This window comes from Bos javanicus, chromosome 11, assembly GCF_032452875.1.
Source record: "Bos javanicus breed banteng chromosome 11, ARS-OSU_banteng_1.0, whole genome shotgun sequence".
NCBI classification, from domain to species: domain Eukaryota; kingdom Metazoa; phylum Chordata; class Mammalia; order Artiodactyla; family Bovidae; genus Bos; species Bos javanicus.
The window spans coordinates 69016866-69032614 of NC_083878.1; the positions used below are offsets into that span (position 1 = coordinate 69016866).

General features: G+C 50.8%; 1 protein-coding gene across 6 annotated transcripts in view; it reads left to right on the forward strand.

Annotated features, from left to right (window-relative positions):
• CAPN13 (calpain 13) overlaps positions 1–15749 on the forward strand; it is a 106430-nt gene that overhangs the window by 66160 nt on the left and 24521 nt on the right. For 4 of the 6 annotated variants that reach the window (XM_061432924.1, XM_061432923.1, XM_061432927.1 and 1 more), the window contains exons 11-18: positions 855–1006; positions 7081–7283; positions 8541–8577; positions 8933–8989; positions 10608–10665; positions 10759–10817; positions 12741–12809; positions 15006–15081. In XM_061432924.1, coding sequence (XP_061288908.1) covers positions 855–1006; positions 7081–7283; positions 8541–8577; positions 8933–8989; positions 10608–10665; positions 10759–10817; positions 12741–12809; positions 15006–15081 — 711 coding nt within the window. Of the gene's footprint in view, positions 1–854; positions 1007–5008; positions 5021–7080; positions 7284–8540; positions 8578–8932; positions 8990–10607; positions 10666–10758; positions 10818–12740; positions 12810–15005; positions 15082–15749 lie in introns of all 6 variants that reach the window. The other 2 variants (XM_061432926.1, XM_061432928.1) reach the window with 2 other exon arrangements.

The following is a 15749-nucleotide window of genomic DNA, read 5'->3' on the forward strand; positions in this document are numbered from 1 at the left end:
CATCTTTGATCCTCACAAAGCTGTGAGGTCATATATGTCTCCCTCTTTGCCTTTCAGAGCTTCCCAATTGTGCCTTAACCTTCTGAGGTTTACTAATTCATCTCTATCTTGATTTATCTTCATTTATTTTTCATATGTTATCTCCCACGCATTTGAATCTAATGGTTTTCACATTAGTGATCTCCCTCTGGCTTTGGTGAGGACACTTGGGTAGCAGAGTTCTATGAATTGACATCTCTCAGCCTCTCTTCCTCTGTCTTCATGTGTGCTTGGGGGTTTGACATCATTTCATGGCTCCATGGTTGTCCCCAGTGCATAAGCTCATATATACCTGAGGCCTCTGGAATCCCACTTATTATAAAAATTGTTTATGTTTAGTCATAAGTCATGTCTGACTCTGCGACCCCATGGACTATAGCCCACCTGGCTTCTCTGTCCATGAGATTTCCTAGCCAAGAATACTGGGGTAGATTGCCATTTCCTTCTCCAGGGGATCGTCCCAAATCCGGGATTGAACCCACATCTCCTGCATTGGCAAGCGAATTCTTTACCATGGAGCCACCAGGGAAGCCTTTTGTAAAAATAGCCCTCCATTTTACAGTGTAAGAAACATTTTCATTACATAGGAACTATACTTCCCCTCCTTGTTTTTAAGAAGAGACTAAGGCTCACAAAATAAAGCAGCTTGTGCCACAACTAGTAACTATGGGGACTGGAACCCTGGTCGTAGGTCTTCACATCCAGAGTTTCTTCCACAACCCACTGAACTGGGCTTGGCTCTCTGAAGTGATCATGGTCCCATCCCAGAACCCCAGGGACAAGCTGAGGTCCAATCACTGCTGTTTTTCATGCAGGATACCAGAGGGGCATGCAATACATCTTCTCTGTGCCAGACAGCATGGAAAACAACAATGTCATCATGTCCTTCAACATTGGGCCACAAAATTTAAAGGCAAAAGACAGGACATTTCCCCTGAAGTATGAGGTGTTCAAGGTAAGACAGTATGTTTCAGGGCTTGCCCTTTGGGGACATTTCCATACACCTCGGGTGGAGAAAGCAACTGACTAGCCTGGGAAATTTCACTTGGCAACAGACTCAGAGATAAAACCAAAAGGGCAATTGAGTTCACCTGGTTCGAGTCTATAAATTTGCAGGAAAACCTGAGACAGAAGAGTGCAATGGGACACACCTCCTGTCCTTGTCACTTGTCACAATTTCCTGGTATGCTGGTGGCTCTAATGCTTGTTCCTCAAAAAGTAATCTGGTCCAAGGCCAGCAGTTGTAACAGTGCATATTCCCAGGACCACCCTCCAACCTGCTGAGTCCCAGTCAATTCCCCTGGGCAGAGCCTGAAAGTCTGCATTGTAATGAGCTCTCTGGAGACTTCGTATACCCAGGAATGTTTGAGGATCATTGATTACACTCTGGGAGGAGTTTAAGGAAAAAAACAGTCCTGGGTATACATCTGGGAGGTACATTTTTCTCTCACACTGAAACTAAAGTCTGGTGGAATTCCATGGTTGGCTTACAAGCATCTGCTTGGCCACTCATCCAAGGCCAGGCCTTCCTCTCTACCCAACCTCCCCTCCCTTCCCCTCCCCTCTCATGGTTCTCCCAGCCAGCCCTTCAGCTCTGAAGGGGTCATCTCCTTCCCTCGCCTACTCATACTCACCTGCACACACCCTAACTGTGAGTAGATGATCAGGGAATTCTTTTTTAAAAAAAATACCATGTAAAATAAAGGAGTTATGAAAGAAAATCTGACACCCTTGATCCCTTCTCCTTTCCCAAATAATTTAATGCATCCCAAAGATCAAGTGAAGGGTCCTCAAAGCATACACCCTGCAGCCTCTCTGCACAAACATCCGATGCTGGGATCCTCTGTCCCCATGTCAGAGGTGAAGTGACATTGTCAGAGTTAATGGCAGAACTGGGAACTGGGCACCAGATGTCTCTCAGGCCTTCAGTACACCCATCATCTGTGTGACTGGAGCTCTGATTATGGCATCTTTAGGATGGAGCCCAGGAATGTTAGCCGAGACTAAGGCAATATTCACATCTAGGGCCTCAGCCCCCTCATGGACAGGCAGAACTCCTGGGTCCTGAAACAGTCCTGTGTACTGGCTATGGTTCACTCTAATAGGAAGGCCTTGCTGATAGAGAACTTCAGAGTTCCAAGTGTGTTCACATTCATTGTCTCAAAAACCCTAGTACACCTGCTTTTATAGATATGGAAGTCACAGGTCAGGGAGAATGAATGTCCCACCCAAGGTGCAGCAAGATGGTGACAGGGGTGTGCCTGAGACCAGAACTTGTGGCCCCAGGACCAAAGCTCTCAGCAGGACTTAGGCATGTGCCTTTCTGGTGATGCTCACAGTGCAAAGAAAAACAATGCTTCTGGTTCTAGAAGGTGGAGAACCTTTTGGATCTTGTTATCTCTGAACACATTTCCACTTCTAGTTGCATGAAATCAATGGAAAAGACCATACATTTGAGGTGCCTCAAACCAGCAGAGACTATCAAAAGAACATCGTTGGATGCTGTAGTGGACAGGTGTCCTTTTCATCACCACTGGGTACATGTGAACCCTTTCCATGTGGGCGGGGACTAGGCAGGGCCTGGTCTCCCACTGCAGCAAAGAGGTCAAATATTGCCTCTCCCAGCCCTTGGATACAAAGGAGTAGACTGTTGGGCCAGGCTTGTCCAATCAGATATTCTTGGTCACTCTAGGGCTCGAGTCTTGAGAAAGTAACTAAAGGACGTGGGGTCAGCTGAAGGATTCTTTACAGCAAATCTTTGGGCCCATGAGCAGCAATGCAGTCAGATCCGGTGGTGGTGCCCAGCTGTGTAGCCACCTCTTTTCATTCCTGCCCACCTTCCAAGCTGCATTCTTTAGATTTCCCATTGACTCTGTGACTTTCCTTTCCATAAATGACTTTTTGCTCACTTCACCCTAGATTGGTTTCCACTGTGTTTGGCCCAGGATCCCAATTGATTCAGGTGCCTCCTAAGAGGACTCTCAACTTCAAAGTCCCCCAGCTCCCCACCTATGAGAAAAACAAAACAAAAGGAGTTGGGAAAGGCTGGGATGGAATGAGGCATCTGGTATACCCAGTCAGACTTTTACAGTTCAGGACCAGACAGGGCTACTAAAAATATTTCAGCCTACTCTTCTGTTTCCTAATGTGAGAAGTCCAGAGAGGATATGGGGGCTGTCCCCATTGCACAGAAGTTGGGTGTGTACTTTGTATTGTCATCTATGATTCTAGGTTGCCCCAGAGCCAGACAATGTAGCAGCCTTGTGTTTACTGATTTGCCCAGAGTCTTTATGGTTCAGGAACAAGATTTTAATCATATCTGTTTTCTAAATGTTGCCAAGCCCGTTTGTCTACTTTCCAACTGCTGCTGCTGCTAAGTTGCTTCAGTCATGTCTGACTCTGTGCGACCCCATAGACTGCAGCCCACCAGGCTCCCCAGTCCCTGGGATTCTCCAGGCAAGAACACTGGGGCTGCCTTATTTCTCATCTGCCCACCTTGCTGAAGGGTCATGCAGACCTCAGCTTCCCAGGAGGTTCAGTGGTAAAGAATCTGCCTGCCAATGCAGGAGACATGGGTTTGATCCCTAGGTCAGGAAGATCCCCTGGAGAAGGAAATGGCAACCCACTCCAGTATTCTTGGCTGGGAAATCCCATGGACAGAGGAGCCTGGTGGGCTACAGTCCACAGGGTCGCAAAAGAGTCAGACAGGACTTGGCAACTAAACAACAACAATGTGTAGACTCATGAGCTCCTCAGGCTCCCTGGAGATCCCACTGCATCTTGGAGGATCCTGGATTGAGTCCAGACCTTGACAACTCGAGAGACACTTGTGGGGTCCTTCCACAGTTCTGCTGAGAAATAAGCCATGTTAATGCCAGCAACTATGTTTTGAAGTCTCCAGGGCTCCAGTGGTGTTGTGGGTACAGGGCTGCCACCTTGGCATGGGCTTGTGACCCTCCAAGTGCTATGGGAGCATGGCTCTGCCTTGTAGCAAACCAAACATGGGTGATATGCAAATAGGCAGGGAGAAGACCGAAAGGAAAAAGGGAAGGGTGGACAAGCTTCATCTTCCCCGAGGCTGGACTTTCCGCCTCCCTTCCAGCTCACCCCTGAGGTCCAGAGATGTCTGAAGAAGGCAAGTCAAATGGTCTATACACCTAAGTGGAGCCAAGGATCAGCAGTAGAATAGAACTGAAACCCATGCCAACATGAAATACAGTGCCTGGAGGTGGTGGGTATTAATTGAAAAGGAAGCAACACAGCTTTCTGTCTTCTCACCTCTGCTACTGAGACCGCAGAGCCTCAGTTTCCACACTCATAGAATAAGGAGCCTACCTTTTGCTTGGGATTACTGTGACAATCCAATACATTACATGGAATTACTTTGTAAACCCTGAAGTGGCTCAAAAATGGGACTCCATCTTCAGTGCTTCCTTCTACAACATGGGCAGAGTGGAACATAGACATTTCCCCAGACACACACATACATCCCTACAAACGCTGGGATGCAGTGGGGTGGGGACATTAGAACAAACTCCCATCATGCTTTACAGTAATCTGACAGAACAAGTTTCCTTCTCATTGGAGCTCCAGAGCTGGAGAATTTACACTTGATCCAGGTTCTGTCTTCCTTCCAGTCCCCATCACCATTTACCTTTTCCTCTCAAGTTTATCATCATTGCTGTGAAGAGTAACCAAGCTGAGATGATAAAGGAAGACTCTCCTCTCCTCAAACACCTCCCCCACCCTTGATTTCCTTCCCTTCAGGTCTCTACAGCAGCTGGCTTTCCTTTCTTGCAGCTTCACATGGGGAAAGAGTGATGGTCCCCATTCACCCCCTGGGTGTTCCAGGGAACAGGCTGGGCGTGCAAGAAAAAGGAACACAGAGCCCTGGGCTGGGCTGCTCGGATCTACTCACCTTTGGGTTTTTGTTTGGGTTCCTGAACCTGCCTTTCTTCTCTTCCCACAGGTCGACTATCAGGTATGGCCACCGCCCTTGCCATCTGTCGTTACTGCTATGCCTCTTCCAACACCCTTGACCTCCATGTGTCTCTCGCTGTTGGGTGGCTGCCAGTTCAGTCTTGCTATGTCCTGCAGCAGACATAAGCTTAGAACTTCCAAACAGGTCAACAACACAGGAAATATTTCAGCTGTGCTCATCTAAAGCTGGATTCCTTGGGTTGTTCTCTGGCTTGACGTCCCAGAGAGGCTGCAACCATGAAAACATCCTCAACATTTGGCCCCTGATAGATAAGATTGATGCTGCTGATTCCTTCTAAGACGAGAGACAGGACTAATGGGTATTTTTAGCCTCTTGTATTCTTTTTCAGCCCCCAAACCCACCACAACTAGGATGCATGCAACGCAAATACAAGCTCAAGGCATGTCCTCCAACCCTTCTTACAACCACATCACCGCCACCACCCTCCTGCTAGCTGCTGCCACCACTATGACCCCACCCCCCACCCCAGTAAATATTGTGGCTTGGCATGGGTGAAAGGTGACCCAAATATGGGTAAGGATGGAGAAGGAAAGACAGAGTTTGGGAAACCTAACCTCACAGGTACTCAGACCACTTAAATAGATGTGTGCTCTGTAGTGCTGTTATTGCCAAAGGGAGGTGCATGTGACCAGACCGAGGATGGAAGGGAGAAGAGATGGAGCAGCGTGGAGCCACAGTCAATGAGTAGTGACTGCAGCCTGCTGGCAGGTCCAGGGACCCTCCTCCAGACCTCCCAGAGGTGCCGCGATGGAGAGACAGAGGCTGGGATAAGAGCCTCTGAGCAGGAGACACACAGAAGCCCAGGCAGACTGCAGACAGCAAGGCCTGTCTGTCACAGTGGCGGCACAGCCACAGAGCTGCATTTAGGGTCTGACTCTGGTTCTCAGCATACCAGTCATGAAATTAGAACTTCTGGAAGGACTTCAAGGGCAGCACTCAAGTGCAAGAAACAGGTCAGGGTTCTAGTTCTCACAGCTGGAGAATGAAATGAGGACTTGATTAAAGAAAAGGCATGAGCCCCTTCCCTGGAATTACAGGGTCAGGTCTTGTGATTGTAGGAGGCTCAAAGCCCACACACCTCTGTACATACTGCCTCCCCCTGTGTGTGTGCGCACACACACACACACACACGCACGCTGAACAGTGCTGACTCTGGAGAACTGATCTCATTGTTGATTTTGCCAGAAAGGCCCAAGCGAGGTAGGCTCCAAACCTACTGGGGCTGCTGCTGCTGTCAGCAGAACCACTGTGGAGCCTCAGCCGAGCTCCCTGCTGCTCAATAGCCACCGTGGTCTCCTCGTACAGCCCAGCCTGGTCCCCAGCCCCTGCAGAGAACCTCTCCCGTCTCAGTTTCCCCCCAAGGCAGAGCTCACAAGTAGTCATTTCACGCTGCGTGATCATTCTAAATGGAATCCCAATCTCAACTGTATTGGGGAAAATTTATTTAGTAAAGGGTTTTTATTATGTAATAGGTATGTGACATCCGGTAATAGGAACTGCATTATATTTATTGTTTTGTCTCTAAGCAAATATTGAAATAAAAGGAAAATGATCAGGGCCTATTATTCTCCAGTGAGAAGGCATTTCAGGACTTCACTGGAAGGACCAGAGGGAGTGAAAGGCCCCCAGCTGCAAGTGCTTCAGGGGTCCAAGAGCGCTTTGCAAAAGAGCCCAGGGAGAAGGGACTTGAGGGGCTCTGAAGGTAATCTAGGACTGGAAGAATCTCACTAGTTTTCATGGAATTCGTCTTTATATATAAGCAGAGCGATAAACCCAGAAGCCCAGGATGCTGTAAGATTTAATGAGGTAAAACCATGTACCATATTTCCTTGCATTCATTGCAGTGTTAGCATCTATATTAAATAACAGTCTGAACTCTATTGCATTTTGAGACTTCAGGTAAGCAACTGTGTCTCCCTTTTCAGGGCCTGTAGGGCTGTTCTGAGGGATAGTGAGGGGCCTGGGAGGTGGGGGTTCTCTCCCAGTGTCTGGGGCCCATAGACATAGGGGGTTTCTCACCAACATCCCATCTCCTCTAGTTCCAGCACTTCCAAGACAGATTGCCATCCACCTTCTTCTCCCAATTCAGAATTGCTGAGAAGGGCATTGTGTCTGAAACCACGTGCAACCTCACAGAGTGCTTCAGTCTGAGCCCCGGGACCTACGTGGTGGTCGTCTCCGAGGGCAGAGAAGCTGTTGAATTCTTGCTCCGAATCTTCCTGAAGATGCCAAACAGTGACAGGTACAGAACTTCTGGGATTCTAAACGTTTTTATCCTACTTAATTTTATAAGAACACATCATATCATTCTGTGCGGCAATGCACTGTCAGTGGGGGACACAGCATGGCCCTCACTCTGGAGAAACTCAATGCCAAGTCCAATGCCAAGACAAAAAAGAGGGTGGGGATGTTGCTTGATGGAAGGCAGGGTCACATGGGAGACTGGAGGGACCCATCTCTGGCAAGAGGGCCGGAGGAAGGCTTCTTGGGGGCATGGCATGTGAGCTAGTCCTTGAGAAAAAACATAACTCAGAGTTTCAAAGGGGAGGGCAGTGCTGTTGTTCAGTTGCCCAATCATGTCTGACTCTTTGCGACCCCATGGACTGCAGCACACCAGGCTTTGCTGTCCTTCCCCATCTTCCAAAGTTTGCCCAGATTCACGTCCATTGAGTCGGTGATGCCATCAAACCATCTCATCCTCTGTCGTCCCCTTCTCCTGCCTTCAGTCTTTCCCAGCATTAGAGTCTTTTCTGATGAGTTGGCTCTTTGCATCAAGTGGCCAAAGTATTGGAGCTTCAGATTCAGCATAAGTCCTTCCAATGAATATTCAGGGTTGATTTCCTCTAGGATTGACTGGTTTGACCTTCTTGTAGTCCAAGGGACTCTGGCGGAGGAAAAAAGCATGAGGAGAAACAGGGAAGTGGGCGAGGATGGGGCTCATTGAAGAATCAGCAGAGCTGTCCGTAATGCGCAGGAAGGTGGTACATGGCATGCGTGGTAGTTGTCTGAAATGTGGCCAGAATGTGGAATCACTGCCAAGTCGGCAGTTAAGACTGGGACCAACAGCACACCCGCTGCTGGGGCACCGAGGCAGGTATCGCTGCTGCCATGGCAGTCTTCACAGTTGAGTGCAGAGAGGCTGTCTCAGTCCAGCATTCCATGCGGTCACTGTGCCATGACTCAGAGTTGGAACCTAAGACAAATCTTACTTGCCATCTTGGCAATGGGGGTCACTAAACACCCATATTTGGGTGTGAAAGGAACAGTTTACTAAATGATTTGAAGGCCAGGGGAGGCCCGCCCTGAAGACTGGACATTAGATCACAATGTTCATCTGTCTCCTGACTGCCCACTTCACAGCCCGCTGTGCTGCAGGCTCTCCACGCATATCCTTGGCATAGATGCCCAATGCCTCCAGAGGTGCCCACCATATGTAAGCATGAGCCTCCTTTGAATAGTGAGCTGGTCATCCTTGTCACACTGTCCCCTGGTTTTCTAGGAACCTGGACGGCAGTCTCAACCTGAGAGCCCTGCAGGTAGGTGTGCCTCAAGGCTTGGTTGGCAGCCTTCAGTGGATCACGGCCCATCCCCAAGAGCTTCTACCTCCTTCTTTCTGTCTCACCACTGACCAGTGAGTGAGAGATACCACAATGGGCTGGTGACAGCTCCAAGGGGACAGGGACGAGGGGAGAAGCCCAGGCTTCAGAGGCCAGGCTGGACCCAACCATCTTCCTTCCACAAGCTTCCATTTTCCTATTCCCCACTAAGGTTTGATCCAGTTGCTGGATGAAGCCTCTTATTTCCAAGTGGGAGGTTCTGGGCCCCTCACTGTATCAGACAGGGGATCCCTTTCCCAGAAATTTGATGTTGGCTGTTCTTCCTTACATCCAGGCAAGTCTTCCAGAAAATGGGTCCCAGCAGAGCATTTTCTACAAGTACGCTCAGCAGGTACTGTACTTAGCAACATGGCCATGAGGGGCCCTGCCTAGGACAGGGATGAAGAGGTGAGAGGAAAGAAAGCCTCTCCCAGGTCCTTACCAGGCTAGAGAGGAAGATGACTGGCCTCTCTCCCTGGATGCCACCAGAACTGATCTGGGGAGACGGGATGCCCCAATTAGGTGACATCTGGGGTGAAGTGTAGTTTTGAAAGGGAGGGGCTCCTTATAGGAGGGTGAGATGTATAAATCTTTTAACAAGCCGTCGGCAATGCCCCTGGAAATCTTCCCTTCTCCCGTTCTGCCGCCTCCCACTGCCATTGGCACCCTTCCTCCTGGGAGCTGGCCAGCTTTCAGAAGGCACCACTAGCCTTCTTCCTGCCAAGCCACCTATGTGCACAAGGGATTTTCTTAATGGTTTAATAAGCTGTTATAAAGATCCTTGACTTGTCAGGAGAAAAACAGCTGCCAAGGGCTCCACACGATGGGCTTCTTACCATTAGTCATCATGTCAGTGTGGAAACAGAAAGCCATACGGGTGACCGTACGCACTGAGCTGGCCTCGGGAAGACAGGTGGGCAGTCCTCGGGCCCTCGCTGTGTCAGACAGGTGGCCTCCTTCCCCAGAAATGTGGGTTCCCAGAAGACCCCCAAGGAGGCATCTTCTCCCCCCTGACCTCGTGGTGCTCTGCAGAGCCACTGCTGGAGCCCTCTCGCCAGCTCCTTCTCCCATGGGACAAGCTTTCCCAGGGTGGTGACATCTCATTATGCCCTTGCTTTTACCAGGCTGGGTGTGAGAAACGCCTGCATGGGGAACAGCTCTGCTTCTCCATAAAATCATCATGGAAGCCACTGCCTGTAAAGCTGGTCAGGGTCCCCAACAGAAAAGGGAAGGCAGTTAACACCTTCAGGAGTTCAAGCCAGGAAGAGCGTCTCGCCCCTCAACCTCTGTTGCTTCCTGTTTTTCATCCAAGGGAAACCGTGATGTCTCCCTTTCTGGCTTCTGTGGCTGGGAAGATGAATGCTAAGTCATGTGCTCAGCGAGAGCAGCTTCTCTTAGCCTGGATTCCTGGCATGTGTCTCTTCTCACCACACACACACAACACACAGTAGCCGTGTCTTCTCTCACTCCCATCTTTCTGGAAGCAGATGGGGACACACACCTGCAGGGCGGAATTGATTCATTCAGCAATACTTCTCCCGAGGGGCTCCCAAGTGCCTGGTATGATGGGGAGGAAGCAAACACTGCTTTCAGCCCAATAATGAATACAGAGAGAAATGCAAGGTGACCCTCACCGGGAACCAAGTGTCAGGAGTGATCAGCACTGCAGATGTTCAGGGAGGGAGCTATGGCCTGGAGCAATCAGGAAAGGCTTCATGGGAATTCCCTGGAGCCCTGGTCGTTAGGATTCCATGCTTTCACTGCTGAGGGCACGGGTTCAATCCCTGGTGAGGTAACTGAGATCTCAAGTCGCGCCGCGTGGCCAAAAAGAAAAAGGAAAGGCTTCATGACAAAGGTGAGATGGGAACTTAAGTGCTCAGACACCCCAGTGCTTTCACAGTCAGGCGGGCATGGCCCCTCAGTTCCTGGGCACTGATGTGATTCCTGCATCCCTTCCTCATTTGGAGCAGGGGCTGGACATTGATGCTACGCAGCTTCAGAGCCTTCTCAACCGGGAATTCCTAAGAGGTAAGGACCTGCTGGCCCGGCCCCATCCCCATGGCCGCACCAGGCCAACACCGCCCTCTCTGACCTCTCAGTCCTTTCTGCTCTTCCGCTCAGGACCTCCAGGGGACCCGTTCTCCTTGGATGAGTGCCGCAGCCTCGTGGCTCTGATGGATGTATCCTTTGCAGTCACCATCCAGCCCCCACTGCCTCCCCAGCACTGAGAGCCTGTCTGCTCCATCAGCTTCCCCAAGGATCTAACTGGGACAGTAGACACTCCTGACACTTCTTTCACTCTCACTGTTTTCTCTTCTTCCTTGGTTCTAAGGGCTCACCAAAGAGCCTGGGCTTCTGGGGACTCTGCACGAACTCACTAACTCTCTAGAACCACCATAGCAACAACAACAACACTTACTATCTATCAAGTGTCTACTGCATACCCAGAATGGTACTGATAGATATTTTTTCCCTTGTAGTTCTTGCAAGAATCTCTGTGATATAAGAAGTATTGTCCCATGGTACAATGGAAGAAACGGGTTCAGAGAGGTTTAGTCATTCACCCAGATCGCACAGCTAGTCAGGATTTGTGCCTGGATTTGGACTTGAAGTTTTCAGCTTCCAAAGCCCGTGTTCTAATAGTATTCTTCACTGCTTAGCAAAGGATAGTATCCTAACTTCTTTACTTCTACCCCTCTCCTTACCACTATTTAAATCCCTTGCTCAACAAACCCCCAGTTCAATAAAGGTAACAACCACCAAAGTGAAAGTCGCTCAGTCGTGTCCAACTCTGTGACCTTGTGGACTATACAGTCCATCCAGCTAATGGAGGAAACCCTAGGTCTGCATGGCAGTTACACCCTGTTATTACTATTCTGTTGCATTGACAGATGAGACTGGGCTGGGCAGTGCAGTGACTTGCCCTAGTTCTGTGGCCACAAGTGGCTGGACTAGGACCCAAGCCCGGGATCTTCTGCCTCCCATCCTGACTTCCACTCCCCTGGGAGCCATTTCTCCCCTGCCACTCCATCTCCCCGCTGGTGGGCATATCCCTCAGGGGTCACCTTGCAACTCTCCCCTTGCTATGCACTGTCTCCCGGAGGGGACACAGATCCCCCAGCTCTTTCACTCTTAACAAGGCTCTACTGGGACATGAAGCTGGGCATTGTCGAACAAGAGCCATCTTGATGAACTCATCAGTCAGGCCCTGTCTCTTGACTGTTGTATAGAATCACTCGGAGACACTGCTCATCCCTGCAGATAAATCAGAATGGCACTCAGGAGCCCTGCAGCCTAGGGCAGGTAACCCCAGGGGAGGTCATGTCTGTTGGACCCCTGCGCAGAAGACCAGTCTTTTCTACCCTTCCTTCTGCTCACCTGTCAGCTCCCCTCCAGTGCCACAGAGATCCATTCTTTCCATTAGTTCTCATTAAACTCTTTGTATGGAAGGACCAGGCTTCCCTGGTGGCTCAGATGGTAAAGAATCCACCTGAAATGTGGAAGACCTTGGTTCGATCCTCAGGTTGGGAAGATTCCCTGGAGAAGGGTATGGCAACCCACTCCAGTATTCTTGCCTGGAGAATCCCCATGGACAGAGGAGTCTGGCGGGCTGCAGTTCATGGGGTCGCAAAGAGTCGGACACGACTCAGCAACTAAGCACAGCACACAGCGTGGAGGGACCAGGGCCGGCTTTAATACCCAGAATGTGGTCCATCCATGGCCGCACACTTAGCACATGTGCTCATCTCTCAGCCCACCTCAGGAGTTGCAGTCACCTCCCCACACTGCTGCTTCCCACTCCCCTCTACAAGGGGGACCCACCCCAACTGGTGAAGGCTGTGTTTGGGGTTCAACCTCTTTCCATGGGTGCAAATGACGTTGGCATCCCTTTCTTAGGGCTGCCTTCTTCCAATTGCCCATTTTCTCCTGTGAAATGAATCTAAGCCAGGTCTCTTTTAGACGCATCAGAGCCAGCTGGCGTGGGGTCACATCCAGGTGACTCTGGACCGCCTGTGTTACTAGGTGACGGATGGAGCCTCTCCATGCCTGAGGCCCCTCTGCTCACTGCACACAAGACTGCTTGACTCTTAACTCCCCACCAGCTGAAGGTGAACGGGCGACTTGACCAGGAGGAGTTTTCAAGGCTGTGGAGCCGTCTCGTCCACTGCCAGGTACCAGCATGTTCTCTCTTGACGAGTGTTCATTCCAACTGGGTTGGCACAGATTTACTGGGTGCCTGATTCTGCCCCAGCATTGAGGGCTGTGAAAGAAGGGGAACCTCACCCCACCCTCAAGGGGAGCCCCCGTTTTGCTTGGGGAGATGTGCGTGCACCCCTGGATGGCTCAAGGCCATGCTCAGTCAGGTGGCAGGCTGAGGACCGCTCTAGGAGGCCAGAGGAGAAAGGGTCACAGTGGACTGTAGCTGAAACTGCCGGCTGGCACCGCCCTCCCCATTTCTCTGTGGGCCCACTGCAGCATCCCCCAAGCCGCTGGTTTACCTCGTTCCCCTACCCTACCTCTGCCAGAAAACAGATCAGAGTCACAGTTGTGGTCTGTGGCCTCTGTGTGGCCTCACCATTGTTCCCAGGACAAAGTCGAAACTCACTAGCTGTACCCAAGACCCTCTGAGTTAAGACTCCACTTTGGGGTCTAGGAGAGGCCCCTTCACTTATCCCACCTGCTCCTTTGAACCCTAATGTAAGACTCCGCACTTTCCCTTCCCTGCAATGGGAGCCTGCCTGGTGCCCACCCAGCCTGAGGGTCCAGACCCCAAAGCTCCGTGGGGGCCTTGCCTCCCCTCTCCAGATCTGGTTAGTTTCCACTCAGCTCCCAACACTTGAACTCACAACAATAAGACGCAAACACTTCCTGTTTAATACTACTTATTTGTATCGCCTACCTCTGATTGGAGTGATTGGGTTTCCCCCTGGACACAGCAATGACTGATGGCCCATCCATTAGACTGCAGGTCCTCCCAGGCAGGGAGCCCTCACATTTGTCCTTCTCCCCAGTGTCTCCCACAGTGTCCAGCTCACAGCAGATGCTTAAAAGTGCTGGACAAACGACTGAGCAAGTGCATGACACTGAGTCCCTACCTAATTGAGAACATCTAGGACTCTGAACTCACAAAAGCCAAATAAGGCCAGAAAAAAGTTCTCAAGCTGCTCTTCCACTGTAATTGGCTCTCACAATCAGCCCGGACTGAGCACCTGCTGGGGGTATTTTGCTTTGAAACATCCTGGGTTCAGTCCTCTGGTGCTTGTCTGTCTCATCAGGGCACGTGACTCAACCAGCCCATGTTCTCACCTGGGAAATGGGAGGAGGCTGAGGGTTAGAGTGAGAATTAGAGGGAGGTAGAAAAGTCCCCAGAGAAGGCAATGGCACCCCCACTCCACTACTCTTCATGGACGGAGGAGCCTGGTAGGCTGCAGTCCATGGGGTCACTAAGAGTCAGACACGACTGAGCGACTTCACTTTCACTTTTCACTTTCATGCATTGGAGAAGGAAATGGCAACCCACTCCAGTGTTCTTGCCTGGAGAATCCCAGGGATGGGGGAGCCTGGTGGGCTGCTGTCTAGGGGGTCGCACAGAGTCAGACACAACTGAGGTGACTTAGAAGCAGCAGCAGCAGCAAAGTCCCCAGCAAATGGAGAACTGCCCTGTAAAAAAATTGAGATGTTCAGGGGACTCCACCCTGAGGCATCGCCTGGTCCCAGAGACAGTTCTCACCTGCCTTCCGTGCCGCCTACACTGCCCTCACTAGTGTGCAAGGTGCTCTCCTTAGCTCTTTATAAGATGTGCTCATTTCTTCCTCGCAGCAAACCTACAAGGTAGGTAGTATATTGGCCTTGTGCTGCAGAGGGGGTAGACTGAGACCCAGAAAGATCGGGTCACTTGCCCAAGGTGACACCACTGTAGATAGTTAGGCTGGGATTTATACCCAGCAATTTGGTTGTGCAGTCTGTGCTCCTAATGCGCATCCTAGGCAAGCTCTTTAGTGAGCTCTTCACGTCCCTGAAAAGTGACAAGCCGCCCTGGGTGGATGGAACCCAGTCTATGGGGTGTAGAGGCTAAAGGAGAGCAGGTTGGGAGGGAGGAGGTGCAGGCCTGAGAGAGGGGCCTGCAGCCCTACAGTTGGCAGGTAGGAGGTCTGTGGACTTTAACAAGCGGAACCCACGCTGCCTCCCCTTCCCCCTCTCCCTCCTCCTCCCCACCATCCTCAGCTGTGCACCCATCGACCTCTGAGCTGAGCCCATCATGTTTTAGTGAAGCAGCCTCCAGGGATGGGTACAAGATCTTCCAGGACACCCTCTTCCACGTGGGCACTGGGGCTCATACGGGTTTCTTGCTTCTTCCTCCATATCAGAGTGTTTTCCAGAACTCCCCAAAGAATGCTGGCGTTTTCCTCAGCTCGGATTTGTGGAAGGCCATAAGGGACACAGGTAAAGCAGACAACCCTTTGAGCTTTGATGATTGGGAGTGGCAGGGGTGTGTGTGTTTGGTGTATGTGTGTGTGCCCGCCCTCTGTGGACCTCCTGGCTGCAGACTCCGACTCCATCCTCCCCAACCTGAGTTCTCACCTGCCAGTCAGCTCTCCTAATTGCCTTCTCTCCCCAGCACAGCGCTAACCATGAAAAATGACCCTGAATGGTTGATACCCTACCAGAAATCTAACTTGCTTGAAGACACATCCACCTCAGCGTCCAGGCCATCAGGATTAAATACTCACAGGCCAGCTGATGCCCTCTCTTCACAGAGGGTCTGGGGTTAAGTGAGATCACGTGTATCTGTTTGCTTCAAGGAGGCAAGAGCTTTCAGTCCTGGGAGAATGATAATAACACCGAAGGGCGAGGGTGCGTCAGAGTTCAGCCATAACTTGCACGCACATCACCTCCTTTGATTGTCTAAACAACTCTTGAACTGCGCAGGGCAAGAATCATTGTCCCCACTGTCCCTGCAGGCAAATGGCCCACAGAAAGGTGAAGTCAGGAAATTGCCACCTTCCCTAATGAAATGTAAAATCAGACTCCCACAGGTCACTGCTGAAAGGGCAGCCTCAATGGGTCTCCCTCCTGGGGCTCCTGGCCTGGATGCAGAGCAGGTAGAAACC